General features: G+C 36.1%; 2 protein-coding genes across 2 annotated transcripts; one reads left to right on the top strand and one right to left on the bottom strand.

The window, feature by feature from the left end:
- The first annotated feature begins 1,235 nt into the window (after positions 1 to 1,235).
- LOC114351441 (elongation factor-like GTPase 1) lies at positions 1,236 to 8,814 on the top strand. Its single transcript, XM_028302654.1, has 10 exons — positions 1,236 to 1,724; positions 2,125 to 2,364; positions 2,751 to 2,931; positions 3,133 to 4,003; positions 4,076 to 4,149; positions 4,356 to 4,511; positions 5,153 to 5,270; positions 5,691 to 6,415; positions 7,120 to 7,233; positions 8,789 to 8,814. Exons 1-10 carry the CDS (start codon positions 1,377 to 1,379, stop codon positions 8,812 to 8,814), a joined length of 2,853 nt encoding a protein of 950 aa, XP_028158455.1. The 5' UTR covers positions 1,236 to 1,376.
- Positions 7,547 to 18,443, bottom strand: LOC114351440 (doublesex cognate 73A). The gene is made up of 6 exons (XM_028302653.1): positions 18,423 to 18,443; positions 17,433 to 17,543; positions 15,596 to 15,736; positions 12,293 to 12,455; positions 10,446 to 10,544; positions 7,547 to 9,336 (listed from the first exon to the last, which is right to left on the bottom strand). Exons 1-6 carry the CDS (start codon positions 18,441 to 18,443, stop codon positions 9,083 to 9,085), a joined length of 789 nt encoding a protein of 262 aa, XP_028158454.1. The 3' UTR covers positions 7,547 to 9,082.
- Positions 18,444 to 21,252: the final 2,809 nt, after the last annotated feature.

Here is a 21,252-nt window from a genome sequence, read left to right as displayed (position 1 = left end):
TACGGCACTCGAGCGCTGTCAAGTTGTTAGCATTAAATACGACGAATTCATTTTAAGTGCGCTATTTATTATGCATGGAGGAAAATTTCCTTGACGGATAAAGAGAAACTTGCTAGCAAATAAATATACTTGAAGCGTTGCTCTCAAACGATTTAGTTACATATTTTTTTGAAAGGTAGGTATAGCCTGACCAGGAACATAAAAACCCTCGCCATGTTGCGGAAAACTAATGGTACTAATTTCTTTTAATGGCAACAGTAACTGAAAACTTCATTGACATGTCACCTTGCATGTCAGTCTTTTGCTGTCAAAGTGTAAACAAACTTTATTTTAAATGTGTGCAATTGATTTTGTGAATTAAATTGCTAAAATATTTTTATAGTCGTGAAAGAAAAGTGGTTCACAATGTGTTAAAGTATTTGTCGAAGAGAAATATTAAGGGTTCGGAACTTCGGACAATATTTTCATTGAATAATGTTTCCGACAAAGGTTGTCAAATTGACTGACATATTGATCGTATAGTACAGTCCGCCATGAAAAATTAGCTGTGGTTTGTTTCAACTACCTATTTTAAAGTTTTTTGTCACTTTCTAAGTGTTGAATTTTATGGAATTGGGAAAGAAGTACCGAGTTTGAAGCGTTCATGAGCAGACATTGCAGTTGAATATTCAAGTTCTGAATTTGATTATTGATTAATAATAAAATAAATCCTACTAGCTCCATTGATGGTTTCATTTAATTTATTTAAACCAGGTTACCTATAATAATATTTTTTCGTTAATTTATGAAAATATCAAATTAACCCGTAATCCTGAATCCTGATACATAAAGTTAGCCTATTAATTTAACACAGGTACGACTGTACTCAGTGTTGCACTATCAAATGCAATTGCCGCGCCTCTATGCCAGGGTTTTTATGTTCCTGGTCAGGCTATATATTCGTTACGAGTCGTAGACTGACTCGTCGTAGTGCACTAGCAATTTCGCAGAACAATTAAATAATAGTGTCTTGGACTTTGTTTCGAGAATCAATTATAAATATAAATTCGAGTATAAATAAAACAGCAAAAAAAATCATGAATACTTGTATAAGAAAGTTATTAATTTTTTTTAGTTTAAAATAACGGTATTATTTAGTAACGTTATTTTATATTGTTTGAACATTTCTGAACGAAAACGTCACGAACGTCAGTGTCAACCGCGACATTGTCTGTCATTGTCAATGTTGTCAAAATTATCGCAACTTTACTCGTGTTGTGAAACAAATTTCACAATTTTAACACACTTATTCGCAATATTGATCATTCAAAATTTGAGGAGAGTGTCTCGTAATCGTGTTTAACAATTGGCAGTGACTTGTATTAAAATTTTCCAACATGCGGCTGGTAGATTCATCAAAACTTTTGGAACTTCAAAACAAGCAGTCTAATATTCGAAATATTTGCATTGTGGCCCACGTGGACCATGGGAAAACAACATTGGCGGATTCCTTGATATCTAGTAATGGTATCATATCGCAGAGGATGTCGGGAAAGCTGCGTTATATGGACAGCAGACCTGATGAACAGGAGAGAGGTATCACCATGAAAAGTAGCAGTATTGCGCTCTACCACGCTGTGAACCAGGAAGAATACCTGGTGAACCTCATAGATTCACCTGGGCACATTGATTTCTCGAGTGAGGTGTCCACGGCAGTGCGTTTGTGCGATGGAGCTATTGTAGTGGTAAGTTGTTTTTGTTTTATACATCAGATACAATGGTCTAATAAGAACAAGTCATATGATTTTAATTAGCACTTATGAAGCATGTATTTATGGCATAAATAGATTCTAGTAAAAGTGACCAGTAAGATTACCTATAATGCAAATATTATTGTGTTGACTATTATTGTGCAACATGCTGAGTAAGTTTAGATAAGATATAAGTTAAAGTATTAATTATAACTTTGTCAACTAACATCCTTACACTGCACAGATCCTTCTTTGTAAAAAAAAATAAGTTTTTGAATACATCACAGAAACAGATATGGTTGTTGTTTAGTACAAAAAATGTTATTACATTTTCTTTGTGTTAAATATTTCGGAAAATGCTGAAGATACGAATGTGAGCTAAATTATTTTCCAGGTGGACGTAGTAGAAGGAGTTTGCCCTCAAACAAGGCTAGCTCTCAAGCAAGCGTACGCTGAAAACATCCGTGCTGTACTCGTCCTGAACAAGATTGATCGGCTCATCCTGGAAATGCAGTTTACACCTCTCGACGCATACATCCATCTGACCCAAGTTCTGGAGCAAGTCAACGCTGTGATGGGGGAATTGTTTGCTACCGAAGTGTTTGAAAACGAAGAGAATACTATTGACAAACAGGTAAAGTGTGATTTTGCCTTTTGAGCTTTACTCTTATACAATAATGCCTTAAAGCAACACATTTATAGTATTACAACTATATCATTTTTCTTTATACAAAGTAAAATAACTAGTTAATATTGGAATAAAACATTACAACATACACTTAATCTTTGTTACAAATCTCAATTATTACAACTAAACAAGATGCCACCTTGTTAACAATATACTTTACTAAGCTATTTTTTTTTCTTTTCTATTCTGCTACTTGGCAATCTGTTTTCATGGAACAATAATCCAATCATCTGTCTGATTCCAATCCGGTTCTTCAGGCGTTTTTCTTTAACTGCGTATCTTCGCTAGGTTAAGCTAATTATTTAATGAAATCCAATTATTTACTATTACAGCAACAAAAGCAGCAACCGAAAGAGGACAACAACTTCTACGACTGGACTTCTGCTCTAGAAGATGCCGACGATTCTCATCTTTACTTCTCACCTGAACAAGGGAATGTAGTGTTCGCTAGCGCTATTGATGGATGGGGTTTCACTACTCATACTTTCGCTAAATTATTCTCTGATAAACTTGGTAAGTTATTACTTTAATATTAATAACATCAGTCATTGTTTGTAGGAAATTAGATCAAAAGAGGTCCAATCCTAGTGGGAAATATTAGTAAAGCCATGTCAAGAAGTGGTCTGCATATTGCATCTTCAAAAAATTGCTTCTTTATTCATCCAAGTATTTCTTTTACACAAATGTTGAAAGCAATATTATATTGATTTTCAGGTGTGAAAGATGAGATACTGAAAAAAGTGTTATGGGGTGACTTCTATTTAAACACCAAGACCAAACGCTTCATGAAAGGAGCGCAAGAGAAAGCAAAGAAGCCCTTATTCGTGCAAGTCATCCTAGACAATCTGTGGAACATCTACGAAACGATTGTCCTTAGAAATGAGAAGGAGAAAGTCCCTGTCATATGCGAGAAACTTGGCATCAAACTGACTACACGAGACCTCAGACATACAGACACCAGAATTCAACTCCAGTCTCTAATGATGCAATGGCTTCCATTATCCCAGACAGTCCTCAACATGGTCTGCTCAAAACTACCTTCCCCTAAAGAGATATTACCCGAAAAGGTAGAAAAACTAATGTGTTCAAGAATCAGAGACTTCGATTCATACAATGCGGAGACGCAGAAACTTAAAGATGACTTCTTAGCCTGTGATAGTAGAGGTGATAAGCCTATAATTATATTTATATCGAAGATGTTTGGGGTGGACAAGAGTATACTTCCAGAGAATAAGCCTAAAGCGTTGACACCCGAAGAAATGGCGCGTAGGAGAGAGTTGGCGCGAAAAATGCGGGAGGAGATGAAACAAAACGCTGCGGAACCAGTTCCAGAAATAAAGGCTGAATCGGAAAGTTCTGAAAAAAGCGAAGAAAATGAGAAAGAGACAAAAGAAGAAGAAAAAGAGGAGACAGCATTTATAGCATTTGCTAGAGTATTTAGCGGTAAAGTTAAGAAAGGTGATAAAGTATATGTTTTAGGTCCTAAACATGACCCGTCCAAGATACTTAGTCTTAAAGACTTCAAGATAGATCCTAATAAGAAATTGAAAGATTTGCATAGTGATGAACATATCACTTGTACAGAGTAAGTATCTATTTTGTAGTGATTAAATGTCTATTATTACTGAATCTTGTCTAACGATTATTTTTGTTTCAGAATTAAGTCGTTATACATTCTAATGGGAAGAGAATTAGAAGAAATTGAAGAGGCTGTTGCAGGAAATATAATCGGTAATTAAAATCTCTATACAATCGAAATCAAATTAAATCTTAATTGACTTACCCATACCTAAGACTGATTCAGTTCAGCACTATACCAATAAGTAACACATTTTTAATCACAATTACTCAACTCAATGTTCAAAAGTAATTGTTACCCGAGTGCGTTAATGTGTTTAAAAACACATGAAAACTAAATATTCTCTTCCATATTTCAGGTATTGGCGGCCTAGAAGACTACGTTCTCAAGACTGCTACTCTTAGCAGTACGGTCGCCTGTCCAGCGTTCAGCGAGATACAGTACGCTGCTGTGCCCATTCTAAGAGTCGCTTTGGAGCCTACGTATCCTTCTCAACTGCCGCAGTTGGTGAAAGGTAAGTCCTGCAACGTTATTAGATAGATAGATAGATTTTCTTTAAAAAATACACCAATTTTGCACCTGGTAAAATAGAGTGTAGTGGATGTGATGTAGAGAGAGACTAAACAATACTCAATAGTTTTAAAAAATTTTTGGCGTTGAGTCGTCTCATGGAAGAGCAATCGAAAGTTCTTGGGTTCGGTTATCTCATTAGGTTCGATTTTTTCAAGTTATTTAAAAAAACTTACAAGCACAAGAAAAACATAAGACCATCTACGAGTGTCGAGTATATTATAGCCGTTTGTTTTTCCAGGAAGCTATTGTGGAGTGGTCGTCAGTAAAGTCATCCGATTATAAATTGTATTGCAAAATTGTACTTATTACAAATTAATAAGATCCTGAAATGTCCAGCTTGTACCTACCTAGTGCTTTTCAAATCAGCCGCTAATTAATTCTTATCTTATATTGTCTTATCTAAGTACCCCGCGGAGGTAGAACAGCTTACATAGACAATGGCAAATATCTTAATCACGGAAAGTATCTTGCTGCGGTGGAAAATTTATATTATGGTCCTAATCTTCGTGAAGACGACATAAACATCGTAACTCTATAAACTTTACATTAAAACTTTTTAACTTTAAACTTTTTAATTTCCAGGTCTCAAACTTCTGAACCAATCGGATTCCTGCGTGCAAGTGCTATTGCAAGAAACGGGCGAACACGTCATAGTGACCGCTGGCGAGGTGCACTTGGAAAGGTGTTTGGAAGACTTGAAGTAAGTTAATTAATAAATACTTTTACTTGAAAAAGATTTACAAAATTATCAAGTCACTAACTGAATTTTGAACTTTATGTTTTTACAATAAGGTGCAAAATCAATTGTCAATCTGAGCTGGCGCATGTAATATACTAATATTAATACAGATTGTTAAATATCCTCATATAGACTAAAATAGCAGAGGTTTCTATGAAAATGCCCTACTCATTTGTATTTACTCTGATAATAGTTCCTTGCCATTTGACTCAAGGTATGAATGCTAGTTCTGATTGTGAATATAAAATTTGCCCTTACCGGTATTCGAACTCGCAACAGCACTAAAGTTTTCCGGCACTTGGTTGCTATTCGAATATTTATTCACTAAGACATGGTTTATACTTTTTAAGTTTTTATAAATCATCTTCCCATATTTTCCAGAAACCATTACGCAAAAATACCGATCACGGTATCTGAGCCGATAGTTCCATTCAGAGAAACAATCGTCGAACCTCCCAAAATCGATATGGCCAACGAAGAAATTGACGCCCAAAACATCGATAAAGGGAACGACAAAGAAGAAGACCCCGTCATAACGATTTACACTAACAACAAGCAAAGCAGAATTAAAATCAGAGCTAGACCTGTTCCAGCAGAAATAACTAATCTATTAGATAGATCCAGTGACTTACTAAAAGTAATTTCCCAGCATATAAAAACATTACAAGGTTTAGCCAAAAACGACAATTTAGAACAGAAATTAGACGAATTATACATCAACGGCACAAAGCACAAGCTATCAGACAGAATGTTGAAATTGGTACAAAATTTCAAAGACGAACTGCAAAATATCTGCTCAAAATTGGGACCGGAATGGAAGGACGTTGTCAATCAAATTTGGTCTGTAGGGCCCAGGAATTGTGGTCCGAATTTGCTGTTGAATCACACGAAGGATTACGTTACTAAGTATTTGCAGCATGATAAGGATATTAAAGAGGATCCGAGGTTTGAGTATGAGAGCAGTTTTGTGAATGGATTCCAATTGGCCACTTTGGCTGGGCCTTTGTGTGAGGAGCCGATGATGGGTGTGGCGTTTTGTGTAGAGGAATGGACGCTGGAAAAGAACGAGACAGAAGATGGAAGTCACACTTTTGGACCACACTCAGGTATACATTGCATCATTTTATTTTCATAAGATTACATTAGTCCTTAATTCTATTCATACAATGATGACTACGACATTTCTAAAGTAGTTTATTTATTACGATATGGTTGGAAAAATAAGTACCATTTGTAACCGTTAGCGCCACTGGCCAGTGAAAACGTTACAGTGGCGCCATCCGTGTGATTAAAAAAAAGAATTGTTGGGATTGTCAGTGCTACATTGTCCTTTTTTATCTGTATTTATTTAGTTATAAGATGAAGGGCCTTTTTCACTATTTTGTAAAAAAAAAGCCTGTTATCATAACAGGCTTTTTTTAGAGTCTGTTATCATATCTGTTATATCTTAACTTCAACCACATAGCATGGTATGTCACCTATCTGAAACATCCACAGTAAAATTAGCCCTAAATAATCCAGTAACTACAATTTTTAACATTATCCCAACTAGTATATAATATTATAAATGCGAAAGTAACTCTGTCTGTCTGTCTGTTACGCTTTCCCGCTTAAACCTCGCAACCGATTTTGATGAAATTTGGCATAGAGATAGTTTGAGTCCCGAGAAAGAACATAGGATAGTTTTTATCCCGGTTTTTGAAACAGGGACGCGCGCGATAAAGTTTTTCTGTGACAGACAAAATTCCACGCGGGCGAAGCCGCGGGCGGAAAGCTAGTTCACAATAAAATAAGATTCATTGTTCTTCAGGTCAAATCGTGTCCGCGGTGAAAGACGGTTGCAGAAGAGCCTTCCAAATCCAACCGCAGCGGTTGATGGCAGCCATGTACTCCTGTGACATAGTCGTCGACCAGAAAGTATTAGGTAAGTCTTTTGTATTACAGGAGATTTCTTTTTATCTGGAGGTTGCTTATTTATAAAGCATTAAAATTCAAATTCACACACTACAACTGTGCTCAATTGTATAGGAATTTGTGTATGATTTTCCCGACTTTAGTATGCAAGTAAACTTCTACAGATTAGCAAATGACAGCGAATGCATTTGCGCGTACGCAAGCAATAATGTGTAGGGATGGAACACGCATATAAAAAGTTGTTGAAACTTTGTTGTGTCTATGGATGTATAAAGTGATAGGTAAGTCGAAATAAACAAATGAAACAATACATAAATATTCCGTTAGCTTTAATTTTTCGTAATTACAAATATTGTAATTAACACTACTATTTACATCGTAATCGTCTAAGTATAAATATGGTTTACTTAAATAAATACTGTATCAACTATAAATTAATTCTTAAATAGCTATAAATGCATCGAAAAATTACACAAATTCCACTGAATCACTTATCACATTGTCTCGTGTACATTCTTACATTATTAATAAAATAGTTCATTCAAGACCTTGTTACGGTCAATTTTGTAGAGTCAACGATGGCACTTATGACAAACTGCAATAGTGTTAATACATTTAATTGTTAATAGCAAAAAAAAAATACGAAAAAAAGTGTCGCGTGTTATCAAATTTTAAAAGATGGTTTAAATCGTTATCTGGCAAAATGAAGGAAGAGGGAGCCACTATCATGTTTAGGAAACATAAATATTTGCCAATACATAGTCATATTGCTGTCAATATTTACAGTGTAAGTACATGTGTAAATGTCAAAAGTCCCACCGTAGATCGACTCTACATTCAATATCGTTGAAATAAAAACAATCATCATGCCTTGGTGGGGACACATTTGTTCGATTTTTGTTCGCGTAATGTTTTCGAATCAAACCTTAATACTATAGTCATGGTTACGTCTAAATGTCTGGCAAATAATATTCCTAAAATAGAAGTTAATTGATATGTGAGTATAAATATGAAGGTCTATACTGCAAAACGGTGTAATTATGTTTTATACGTCTCACACGCTCGTAGTAGCCTCTATGGAGCACGTGGTATGAAAATTTAATTTAGGTTCAGGGTTCGATTCCCGGTAGTAGGCTGCACTATGTGTGTAAAAAATAACTACTTTTACAAGTTGGTTAGAAGATTTTACAGGATGGTGTTCAGTTGTTACGACCCACAAGATAAAAGAATAAAAATCTAGACTCATACCAGCATTCCCAAATGAGTGAGCGAGACAGAGTCGAATATCGAAACCGGTTTGCAGTGTAGACAATGACAACAATGATTAAGGTACTAAATTCGAATCTCGAGTTCTATTCGTGACATAGCACTTCCCGGCGTCTCAATTTTGAAAATACACGGGTATGAATATACTTTGAACCTATCTGAATATTCACAACACCTCACTCGTTCATGTACATTTACGCTTTCACTCTTCAAATACAGATTGACCTCAAATAACAATCGTATTAAGTTTTATATGAATGATTATATCTATAAATGCAGCTGTAATGAGTATTCCATAGGCGTAAAAGAACTTTCGACATTCTAAACCTATGTTTAGAATGGGAAGATTTAATAAGGAAGCATTCGATTTTATCTTTAAATCTAGTTACGGATACGTAAAGCGAAAGCGTTTCGATATGTTAGTTCAAGTTTGCGTTGAATTCAGAGAGGCATATTATATCCCTGTTCAATTCAGTTCCGTTTCAGAACCAGATTGTTCGATTCGGAACTGAAGCTGGTGCGAAAGAAGCGATCACTGCAGTCTGGCCTTTTTGAACCCAACATACTTTTCTAATGCTACATCAGGTTTTGTTCTAGTCGATCCAATGTAATGACCGAGCTAATTCTTTTACTTTGTACCATGGGAAAGGGGGGTATTCCAAAATCGCTCGTCTCGAACGCGAGAGTCTGCTTCGCCTGTTGTAGTACGACGGCTCCGAGTAACTATGGGAATGGTAGCGGTTGTAGACTGGTTTCTCCGGGAACGGGTGCGGTTGAGAATAGTCCACTTTGTAAGTACTCGTAGTACTTTGTACGCCCCCATTTGAAAATCTGTTCGTGTTGTACCCTGAAAAAATAACTTGATTTTACTTATAAGAATACGTTAATCTTATAAAGACGGATACTATTTCGTGATCATAAATAGCGTGTTGAGTTAATGTACGTTTTTCTAATGAAACTAATTTCCAATTAAGAAATAATTCTATTAGACCGCGTTTTTAACGATCATTAGCTTTGTTTGAGTGATGGCTCTTTTAGTCAGCCTCGTCATTATCTGATGGGGTTGGTAAAAACAATTAATCAAGCAGTTTGCGTTAGCTTTTCTATTGTATACAAATAAATCACTTTGGTATTCGATGTTTTCCTCCGCTGAACACGGAGTCTGTTTAAAGAGGTTACGTAGCGGCGGAAAAACTGTTAGCTTTAACGCATTCGTTTTTTTCTTCTTCATGATGTATGAATATTTATTTAGATATTTCTTATGATAATTCTCTGTCTAAATAGTGAAACATTCGTTAGCGACTATGTTTAATTTTATGGATGTGATGATATATTACATTTCAATTGTCTGGACAAGTGAAAATTTCGTCCCTCCAAAATATTGTTATTCAATCTTCATCAACCTTACTGAGGTGCTATTAGCACAATTAGGCCTGGTTTCCACCAAAGCTGAGAGGAGTAAAGAAGTGTGTTAAATAACCAATCAGATTTCATTATTTACACTTCTCGCCTCCGCTCCGCACAGAGCTCGACACTTCTCAGCTCCGCTCCGCTTTGGTGGAAACCAAGCCTTGTTCTCACAGAGATAACATTTAAAAATCAAACAGGAATAGGGGTTTCCTAGGTACAAAAGCAAGAGTTTGAATAATAATATTAGTCCGTCGTTCAATTTATCAAAAAAATACTCGACACGTATTTTTCACTTTTTTTTATGAAAATTGAAAGAGGTAAAGCGCGCCGAAGTTCAAAACGAAGAGGCCCGTGACGTCAAGGCGTGAATAAAAGTGCAGCACTTTGTGACGGTACGCGGAACTTCAACGCATCATATTTCGTAATTACTTGTTTGATTGACAAATAAAAATATACGTGTTCAATATTTTTTGATAATGTAATTAACGGACCAAAAGTTATTTTTAGGAAACTAGCCTAATAAGATAGAATTCGACCTTAACTTACCTGAATGGTAATTGGGACTGGGTCGCACGCACATCATTCCATACACTCTGATGCCGGGCACTGATGCGTACGTCGGCTGGTCGTGTGACATTGGGCCTTCTGGAATACGGAAGAACAAAACATATTTGTTACTTCGATAGTGAGTGTAGTGGAAGTTAATAAATGAAAAGAGTGGACTGTATAAAATTAATTGTCTATTCGGTATAAATTTACAATAATATCGAGACCGTTTAGTGCAAAGTGGTTGAAGAGAGTGCGTAAGAATCGTCTTCTTCGATGTTCGCTCGCGAACCGAACATTGCTCGTTAATTTAAGAGTATTTTGAACTATTTATCCAATCGCAAAGTTATATTTGCCGTTGGAAAGTACAGGGGAACATGTGTTTCAACTACAAAGTTAAGTTTGTTTGATCCTTATTACAGAGATCAAAGGAGAGGAAGGACGGCAAACCTTTCATTTGATTATAGAATTTCGGTACAAAGTTATGAAGACAAAACATTAAAACATTTGTATGGATTGTAAAAACAATGGTCAGACATAAAAACATAAGTAACATAATCGAAATAACCGTATTATTCTTAAAACATGTGTGAAACGTAATAGAACTAGGTACCGTAAAATTCTTTGACTGTAAAAATGAATAATTTTACAAAACATTTCAAATTAAAATTCAAATATTTGCACAATTTGTGTAACTGTTTATTGTACAAATTACTTTAGTTAACGTATTGTTGTAAGATATTATGAGAACTGCGTGCAATGGGAACATAAATTAATTAAATGCGCGTTAGTGTCATTTAACTGAAGCAAAATAGTGTTATATCATGAAGGCAATGACTTTTACTAGATGATGCTACTACAGTTTTATTTTTAATTGGCTATTACGGAAAGTGACTAATCTCGTTCGAACCAGCAATTTTTTCATGTCGCCTATCCATTTTCCAATACACTTTAGATATAATAACATACTTATACTTAGGCTATAAATTATAAAGAAGAAGATAAAATATAGTTTGTTGTTTTTAAGAGAATGAATTTTGGCATTTCCGTCGCAATAAAACTTGATAGATGTTTGTAGCTCTAAACATTTTCTCTTGTTAGGTAGAGAAAAGTGTTTTTTATGTTACGCACATGGCAGGTATTTGGTCGCAATCGCGCCTGCTATTAAGTAAGATGCGGTCTAGGATAGTACATGTCTGTCCTGTAAATGCCTATTCACTCTCACCTTGAAAGGGGCGGATTAAAGTGTTCGGGAAAGGAAAGACAGCAGCAGGCAGTGTATTCCAGTCCCTAGCTGTTCTCATTATAAAAGAGTTATCGAAAGTCATAATATCTGGCGATTATTAACCCAACCATTGCAGGATTAATGTTGACAAAGTAATGGATTATTAAAAGTGCTCTATAAGTAGTTGCTATACTCAGCTATGAATGACTAGTGTTTGCGGCATGGTGGGGTGATATGTGCAGTAACAGAGTTGTCACGGAACCACATCTACCAGGTAGGCTAGGATGGACATCCCTATAAACGGTTATCAAGCCATTTTATCGATTTTGCCCATACATTTTGACGTCGATAAGAGTATATCACGGCGCGCTTCTTAGCCCGGCAGGTTAGGCTAGGATGCGCGCCATGATATAATCTTATCGATGATTTGAAAATATCGCCCGTATTCACAAATGATACTTGCTTAAGTGAAACTGCAAATCGAACGCACAGCGTTAAATATAGCACTGTATTGAATTTGGTTTGTGTCACCCTGTGCGTTCACGCGCACTATGAGACCTCATAGTAACGTTTGTGAATTACGGGCGTATGTCTTTTACTTAGAATAAATGGAGTTTATTACCTAGTATGTGGTTCTCTGGACACCGGCATATGACCAGGTAGTGCGACTTGCCGGTCCTGATATTTTGCAGCGCTAGTAGTGACCAGTCTCTGGGTGCTCTGCACTCTCGCATCTCTGACACTGCTTCGCATGTCTTCACCAGTGTAACTGCTTTGTACGCGTACTGGAATTTATGGAGAGAAAATTATGATTACAGTTTTGTCGCAGGAAGTTGAAAGCTTGAGATTTTACTACAAAATAATGTAGTGGACACTATGTGTTATTATTAGATCTAAGGAATATAACTTAGTAGTTACGGATTAATCGAAAATCTGATCTATATAATTATACAACTTCTCTCAGACGCTCATCTAAGTATCTGGAAGATGTTATTGATATTCAAATTCAAGTAATTTAGTGACAGTTAAATAAAAAAATACTAAGGCTGAGTTGCACCACCTAACTTTGGCCGTAACTGTGACGATAACCGGTGTTTTTTGTATGGAGTTTGACAGATTTTTGACGTTTGTCAAAGTCAAAGTAAGATGGTGCAACCCAGCCTAAAAGTAAATTATGCTTAATGAATTACCCCAAAAACTTCAAATAATTTTTAAAATATTAAGCTTTTCACAAACTATTTTTTTTTAAAACAAGCTTGTAGCAAAAGTCAAGTAACTCAGTTCTAAAAATGGTTCTATATTGGCTCACATAAAATTCTAAATCCTATTCTTTGTCTTACTACCGATTTGTGTTCATAATAATCTCTCTTCATAATTTTATTTTTCATACTTTTTTTATTCATACATTTTTATTACTACCATCGGAGCTCATAACAGTTAGTAATCATAATTTTTTTATCAATACTGTTACTACCAAGAACCATTTAAAATACATAATTTTTATTTTCAGATCTTTTTTCTTCATAACATTCATTGATCATATTGTTTTAATTAATAATGTTGTTACTAAGAACATACTTCAACTCATAATGTTGTTGTTCAGAATAATTTACTTTATAACAGACATACTCGTATCTTTAAAAAAATCATATATAATTTAATAGAGTAGATAAGCATGCAGAGCATGCAGCATGAAAGCAAGCATGCAGCATGCATTGGTATCTCCTCGTCTCCGGCGCTGCGGGATGTGCAGCCCTTCCGCCCTTGCGTAACGAGGCTCAGGCACCCACGCTTGCTTCCGCAGCTTCGGCTTTTTGGATCGCCATCGGCGCCTTCGGCGCCTCGGCGACCAGCCTCAGCCGCTCCAGCTCGCCCGGGCGCCTGAACCTCGTTACAGCGGGCGAGGGCTGCCCTCCCTCCGCGCCTCCGGCTTTTAAATTACACTCTAGGGGTAGGGCAGACAAGACTACGTGGAGTCGGTTTTGCAGCGATTCGTTTCTGTCACGTTAGTTTTGTGGCACAAAATATTGCCTGTTTTGGACCATTTCAAATTAATTTAACGTTAAAATACGATTTAATACGAATATTGACATCATGATTTTCAATAATATGGATAAATACATTTATGAGTAATAAATTTATGAAAACATATATTAGGATACATCACATTTATGAATATTATAGTTATTTATTCGAATGATTATGAGTTTCGATCATTAGTATAGAAAAATATATGAAAACAAATATTAGTAAAAACTAAGTGTATGATTAGTGATATTATGAATATCAATGATTATGTTTTTAAATACGTAGGTTTTAAATTTTTTATGAAGAATGATCATTATGATATCAAATTGTATGAGAAATATTTTCGGACCTCCAATGATAGGAATTGAAAAGTTATGTAAGAAAATGCGATACCTCTAAAAACACTTAAGTCGTCCACACCAATGTTTGATGTAAACTATTAGAAACCGCATCAAAACATGCCCTTGTCGCTAATTAATTCCCCCACAACACTTATTAAAAGCAGTTAAGCCATTCCAGGTAAACAGCACTTTCATGGCGTCCGCTGTGAGTGCAAAAATGCCAGTTGAAATGAGACTAACAACTTTCGTTATCTACTAGTAAGCGCGTTCCGCCCAAATAAAGACACATTTTATGGTTTTATAATTAACTTTTAAAAAAAATAAAACCGACTTCAAATGCGTGAACACCAAAAAAAAACTAAAAATTAAAAATATTGCGTATAAAAAAGTTCATCCCCAATTTTCCACCCTTGGGGGTGAAATATTTTATTCAAATTCGCATGAAACCACCCTTTTGATAATACCTATTCAACAAAAAAATAATCGTTCAAATTGATTTATAATCGGCGGAGATATTGCGTATAAAAAAGTTCATCCCCAATTTTCCACCCTTGGGGGTTGTTTTTTCTATTATTAAATTTAAATGGGACCACCCTTGAGGTATTACCTATACGCCGAAAAAAGATTTGTTCAAATCGGTTCATAATTGGCGGAGTTATCGCGTAACAAACATAGAAAAAAAAACATACGGGTCGAATTGAGAACCTCCTCCTTTTTTGAAGTCGGTTGAAAAGTGAATCGATACTGATTTACTCGTAGTAATGGATGAAATAACAAACTAGAATGGCGTCGGTGTAAAACGGTTTACGGGAAAATGCTGCCGCGAAATTTTACCGCAGAAAATACAATTAGTTTGACAAAACCGCGTTTTTTGCCATTTGACAAGTTTATTAATCTCTGAAGTCGACTGTTTTATAAGCCACCAAATAGTTTTTCTATTGTCCGTTTTTGCGGCACGTGAGAGGTTAAAGAATGAGAAATTTCTGAAACTGCGAATTCCCAATAAAATACCTTGAAAGGCTTAATTGCCGGGCTGCGGTGTAAGGAAATCTCAATGGGCATTCTAGCATTATTCTATGGGCAACCACATATGGGGCGCAAGTGGTTTTATATTGTTCTGTCATGGCGACGAATGCCAGTTGGCAACAATGGTGGATGTTGACCATTAATGCGCTTGAATGTAAATCGCGCCCCGGATTGTTCTGTCTTGGCTTCTAGTGTTGTATAAGTTAGCGAGCCGTCATTTTACCATAGCGTTAAATGGTTATTAAGGATTTGATTTATCTATTCTACATTTTAACTTTCCCTTACTTATTCCCTAAGCTGCATAAATAATAGCTTGAAAATCAAATAGCTTTTGTTTGATAAATTCATATTAGCGTATTGTTATAATGAATACTTCAGATAGACTAAGTAACATTCATGACGGTTTTAATTCCGCAATGGCTTTTCTCCGTGATTTCGAAATTAAATTGGTTATCATTTTGTAGTAAAAGCCATAAGTGATAAAATGGTCCTCCGAGCCGGATTTTAATAAAAATAATAAATACCACTACCTTCTTTTTGGAATCCGTGGTGAGACGCGTAGTATGCAGGTCGTCGGCGTTCAAGCTAGCAGAACACGGGTCCCGGTACCTTGCCGGGCACGCACACAGAGGCTGCGTGTAGTTGAGTCGCACATACACTGCGTTACATACCTGCAAACACGGTATTTAAATCATTCATTCATGGAACAATAAAAGAACGGATGGACAGCGACTTGAGTAACTAGAATATAAGGCGAATACTGAATCGTTCAAAAGTTAGTTCTATTTCGCTTGTCACTTGTTTTCCCTCGGTTACTTAACACATTAACATCTTCCAATTTGTGCCCTGCGTGTCCAAACAACTGCACACAGGATGATTTAATGAAGGTTACTGACAACCCCATTCATGTGGCGGAGTTTTGGGCCGACGCTGTGTACGTTTGTTGTCGACACGACAAGAAGAAGAAGAAGATCTTTCAATCGAAATAATCTTACCTCAATGCTAATCGTTACGACAAAACGTAAGCTAAAAATGTTTTGCCAAGTTATTTAAAGCTTTAACAACAAAATGACCCGTGACTTAGACAGGATTTAAGATATTTTTGATCGCTGATACCTACATTTAATTTCCTGTTTCGCACACGCGTTAAGACCTGCAGCAGTTTTATAATATGCAGGATATATTTCCTTGGCTAAATCATGGTCTTGACGGAATCTTAGCCAAGGAGATGTAATAGTTAAAAAAGTTAATCATGCTTTCCTATTTCAGAGAAGTACTTAGTAAAATTATTTGAAGAAGTTGAGGGAGATCCACTTTTATTAAATTCTATTCATGATTAAGTACTAAACTTTTAGCTGCTGTTACTAATTGGTATTCCTAAACTTTCTACACAACTAATAAATTTACTTTTGGCTTTGTAGTTGGTTTGCCAAAAATGAACTCCTAAATTCAACACTGTAGTATTTAGGAATAATTTTTAGCAAACCATTTACTGGGTGAGCTTAGCAATTCAGACATTAACAAAACGAAGTCAATCGTGAATTTCACATTGTCTCAACTAACTGTTCCCGCTGCAACAAAGCCTTTTCACATTTTATGAATTATAAACATTATCTAACTGTAAAATAGAGTGGTTTAGTATTGGCCCAAAACGTCGGACCTACCTGAATTTGTTACAGTAATCGACGGTCATTGTGGTGACGACAGTCATGTTCACGATCGACACATTTTTAGAATAACAATCTCAGCATCGGAAGTAAAAGATTTACCTCCAACAAAATTCAACTATTATTTATCTAGAAATTGTCTCTAGTTTCGCTGATGCAGTTATGCTTCATCTGCGGTAATAATAAATTTTTCAAGATTGTCTGTTTTCATGTTAAAATTTATTATTTGTTCGTAACTTATGTTTTTCCTTATTATTTTATGAGATCAATGTTCTTAAGTAAAAAAGGTGACTTATATTCCATGAACTCTAAACGTTTTTGTTTGTGATTCGCTTCGTTCAACTGACGCCATAGTCTGGATTCACCACTACATTTTACTATAACTACTTAGTGCTTTTACGTGAGCAGGAATCAGATGGCAGGCATCTAGTACACATGTTTTGTACTTTTGAGACCTAATATGTTTTTTGAAATTTGTTGAACTTTCGGAAAAAATCGTGGTTCAAAAGGCATTTAGTCATATTTGTTTCCGAACGTGAAATTAACAATAATAATACAAAGCTTACATGCTATGTATTTTTGACCCTCGTAGACTAAGGTGTTGACGAGGGTCATGAACGTGTCGAATAGTTGGGAATTTGGTCATGCTTTCTTGTATTTAATAAGGGTCAATCCGTAAGATATTTAAGTAGTATTTTACCTGCTGTATTGCGCATTCTGGCAATAAATAGATGTGTTGATTGTGTGGGTAATAGTGATATTTGGTCGGCTTGGCCAGTACTGACGTCGACCCAGCTGGTAGCGGCACAGTCTGAAATAAACAGAAAAATACATGTTAATACAATATGCGTGTATACAAAGTAATTATGCTTGCAATAAATACTTTCGATGCGCTCTATTTATTGTAATACTAGCTTTCCGCCCGCGGCTTCGCCCGCGTGGAATTTTGTCTGTCACAGAAAAACTTTATCGCGCGCGTCCCTGTTTCAAAAACCGGGATAAAAACTATCCTATGTTCTTTCCCGGGACTCAAACTATCTCTATGCCAAATTTCATCAAAATCGGTTGCGAGGTTTAAGCGGGAAAGCGTAACAGACAGACAGACAGACAGACAGACAGACAGACAGACAGACAGACAGAGTTACTTTCGCATTTATAATATTAGTTGGGATCAGACGTAAAGTATATAAATATTGAAAAACGTATGCATAATGAAGCATAAAAGTGAAAATTGCGAGTTATCAAAGATACCACGGATCTATTACTCTTGTAAAACAGAATCATTCATTTCTCTTAACACTTGCCTAGCGAATAATTTCTTGTAGGCTCTAGCATCTGTTGGTTATGAATAATTTTAAATGATAGTGTATGTATAAGTAGTAAGTAGTAACAGTTCATGGCGATGAAAGCGTCAATTATCCAACTCGTCATTAGTAATTGTCACAATGATGGGAAATGTCACGAAGTCGGCCCCGACCCGCAATGCTACAATCTTATTCATTCGCGCTCACACTTTTCTGAAAGTTTCTATGTCAACTGCCTGTACGTGTGCGCTTATTGAATTTTTATTTGAAACAACCGCAGACTCTCTTGATGATAGCCTTTTGATTATTGCAAATGGAAGTTCTTAGGCATTTATCGAGATACCGGCTGTTTTCATCTTATTTTTTGCGGGGTCCGGACATGATACTGTTTTGGCGTCCGCTGACATATCCGTAGAGTCATTCGTGCGCGATGATTCCTTACTCGACGAAATAATTCTTCACGGTCATGCACCTGACGATTTTATACGATTACGTCGTCACGTTGCCAGTTCAGGTTAATAAACTGGTTAACGACGATTATCTGTTGCATTTTTTAAATTTCATTCGTATTTTATTCTTTGTTCGTTTACAAATTCAATTTTGAGGTTTAAAATACTTTATAACAAGTGAGAATATTAGTGATGCTGTGATTTTTTGCCGTCATTCCACAGCTAGAATAATTACTGTAGCGTGGCGTTGTTATTTGTAATCAACTTACAGTTGGAAGCAAATACGCAGCGTAACTTTTTCGTTGCGAGTAATAGAAACAATTTCAATTAGTATAAAGTTTTCTCATCTCGCGCAACACTTTAATTGCTGCTAATCACGAAAGTGGAAATGCTAGTGTTGGGAGGCCGTTATTCTTCAATAGGTTTTACTTCGTCAACAATTACAATGTTCGCCCGCTGTGAAGTTTAATTTTGATAAATATCAGTCTTTCGCCGATCTTCCCTCTCATCTGATCTAGTAACCCATATTGGTATCAGATAAATGAATCATGATCATAACAACAGGCTTTACGATTTCGTCGCCATTGCCTTTAGGGTTCTGTACTAGTATCGCCCTGTAAAGACTTCAAGAGAATTCAAGCCTATCTTTAAGATAGTAAAAAAGTTAAATTTATAACAGAGTAAAGATAACAGTAAAGTAACTTTTTCTATCGCAAACATATGTTTATACCACCTGTACTATGGCAGTCAACTGCCAATTTAAGTATATTTTTAAACCATATAATTTTGTCGATTGGAGAATGTCCAATAGACTCCGAAATGGAAGATGATGCGATGTTTTCTAAACAACGTAGACGAGGAAAAGTAACTGGTAAGAGACATTTCATATAAATAGATATTCATCTCGAATAAGACTACGGAACCCCTAGTACGCGAGTCCAACTCGCACTTGGTCGTTTTGTTACTTATTTTACTATTACTCTTAGTGAAGATTTGATCAGTTTGTTTGCCATCATAATATCCGTGCTCATATTTCTAACCGCAAATAACATATTTTATAAGAATAATAAGAATAAGAATAAGAATGTCTTTATTCAGCATAATTATCATTTAAGGTATACAAAGCAAGAGTAAGTACATAAAAAAACATAAAAACATAACAGACAATAAATAAAAACATATGTTGAATAGGCGCCCGCTCAGCAAAAATCGCGACATGACACAAACGTCATGCCGAGAAGCTGGTTTTCAGCGGGAACCAATTCGTGATGAGGGTTGCGCGCCCTTCTGGTTAAGACCTGTGGCCGAGACGGTTTAATCAGACAGTTACAGACAGGTNTACCGAAGATATCCCGGACGTCAGTCTGTACGAGATTAGAATGGCTCTCAAACAGCTGAAGAACAACAAGGCACCGGGTGATGATGGAATCACGGCTGAGCTTTTGAAGGCAGGCGGAACGCCGGTACTGAGGGCTCTTCAGAAGCTGTTCAATTCCGTCATCCTCGAAGGGAAAACGCCTACGACATGGCACAGAAGTGTGGTGGTACTCTTCTTCAAAAAAGGTGACAAAACCTTATTGAAGAATTATAGACCCATCTCACTTCTGAGCCATGTCTACAAGCTGTTTTCAAGAGTCATTACGAATCGTCTCGCTCGCAGGCTCGACGACTTCCAGCCTCCCGAACAANCAACTTACAGTTGGAAGCAAATACGCAGCGTAACTTTTTCGTTGCGAGTAATAGAAACAATTTCAATTAGTATAAAGTTTTCTCATCTCGCGCAACACTTTAATTGCTGCTAATCACGAAAGTGGAAATGCTAGTGTTGGGAGGCCGTTATTCTTCAATAGGTTTTACTTCGTCAACAATTACAATGTTCGCCCGCTGTGAAGTTTAATTTTGATAAATATCAGTCTTTCGCCGATCTTCCCTCTCATCTGATCTAGTAACCCATATTGGTATCAGATAAATGAATCATGATCATAACAACAGGCTTTACGATTTCGTCGCCATTGCCTTTAGGGTTCTGTACTAGTATCGCCCTGTAAAGACTTCAAGAGAATTCAAGCCTATCTTTAAGATAGTAAAAAAGTTAAATTTATAACAGAGTAAAGATAACAGTAAAGTAACTTTTTCTATCGCAAACATATGTTTATACCACCTGTACTATGGCAGTCAACTGCCAATTTAAGTATATTTTTAAACCATATAATTTTGTCGATTGGAGAATGTCCAATAGACTCCGAAATGGAAGATGATGCGATGTTTTCTAAACAACGTAGACGAGGAAAAGTAACTGGTAAGAGACATTTCATATAAATAGATATTCATCTCGAATAAGACTACGGAACCCCTAGTACGCGAGTCCAACTCGCACTTGGTCGTTTTGTTACTTATTTTACTATTACTCTTAGTGAAGATTTGATCAGTTTGTTTGCCATCATAATATCCGTGCTCATATTTCTAACCGCAAATAACATATTTTATAAGAATAATAAGAATAAGAATAAGAATGTCTTTATTCAGCATAATTATCATTTAAGGTATACAAAGCAAGAGTAAGTACATAAAAAAACATAAAAACATAACAGACAATAAATAAAAACATATGTTGAATAGGCGCCCGCTCAGCAAAAATCGCGACATGACACAAACGTCATGCCGAGAAGCTGGTTTTCAGCGGGAACCAATTCGTGATGAGGGTTGCGCGCCCTTCTGGTTAAGACCTGTGGCCGAGACGGTTTAATCAGACAGTTACAGACAGGTT

Source organism: Ostrinia furnacalis, unplaced genomic scaffold, assembly GCF_004193835.3.
Source record: "Ostrinia furnacalis isolate ACB-3 unplaced genomic scaffold, ASM419383v2 OfSCF1144, whole genome shotgun sequence".
NCBI classification, from domain to species: domain Eukaryota; kingdom Metazoa; phylum Arthropoda; class Insecta; order Lepidoptera; family Crambidae; genus Ostrinia; species Ostrinia furnacalis.
Note: the sequence above shows the minus strand (reverse complement) of the source record. Positions and strands in the feature narration are given on the sequence as shown.

Excerpts from the sequence above, each read along its gene's own strand:
- LOC114351440 (XM_028302653.1), bottom strand. The coding sequence starts at position 18,443 with ATGTCAGCGGACGCCAAAACA. Across the intron at positions 17,544-18,422 it reads TGTCAGCGGACGCCAAAACA|ACTGTGCCGCTACCAGCTGG; the intron begins GTATCATGTCCG and ends TGTTTATTTCAG. Across the intron at positions 10,545-12,292 it reads TCCAGAGAACCACATACTAG|AAGGCCCAATGTCACACGAC; the intron begins GTAATAAACTCC and ends TCCGTATTCCAG.
- LOC114351441 (XM_028302654.1), top strand. The coding sequence starts at position 1,377 with ATGCGGCTGGTAGATTCATCAAAACTTTTGGAACTTCAAAACAAGCAG. Across the intron at positions 2,365-2,750 it reads AGAATACTATTGACAAACAG|CAACAAAAGCAGCAACCGAA; the intron begins GTAAAGTGTGAT and ends TTACTATTACAG. Across the intron at positions 2,932-3,132 it reads ATTATTCTCTGATAAACTTG|GTGTGAAAGATGAGATACTG; the intron begins GTAAGTTATTAC and ends ATTGATTTTCAG.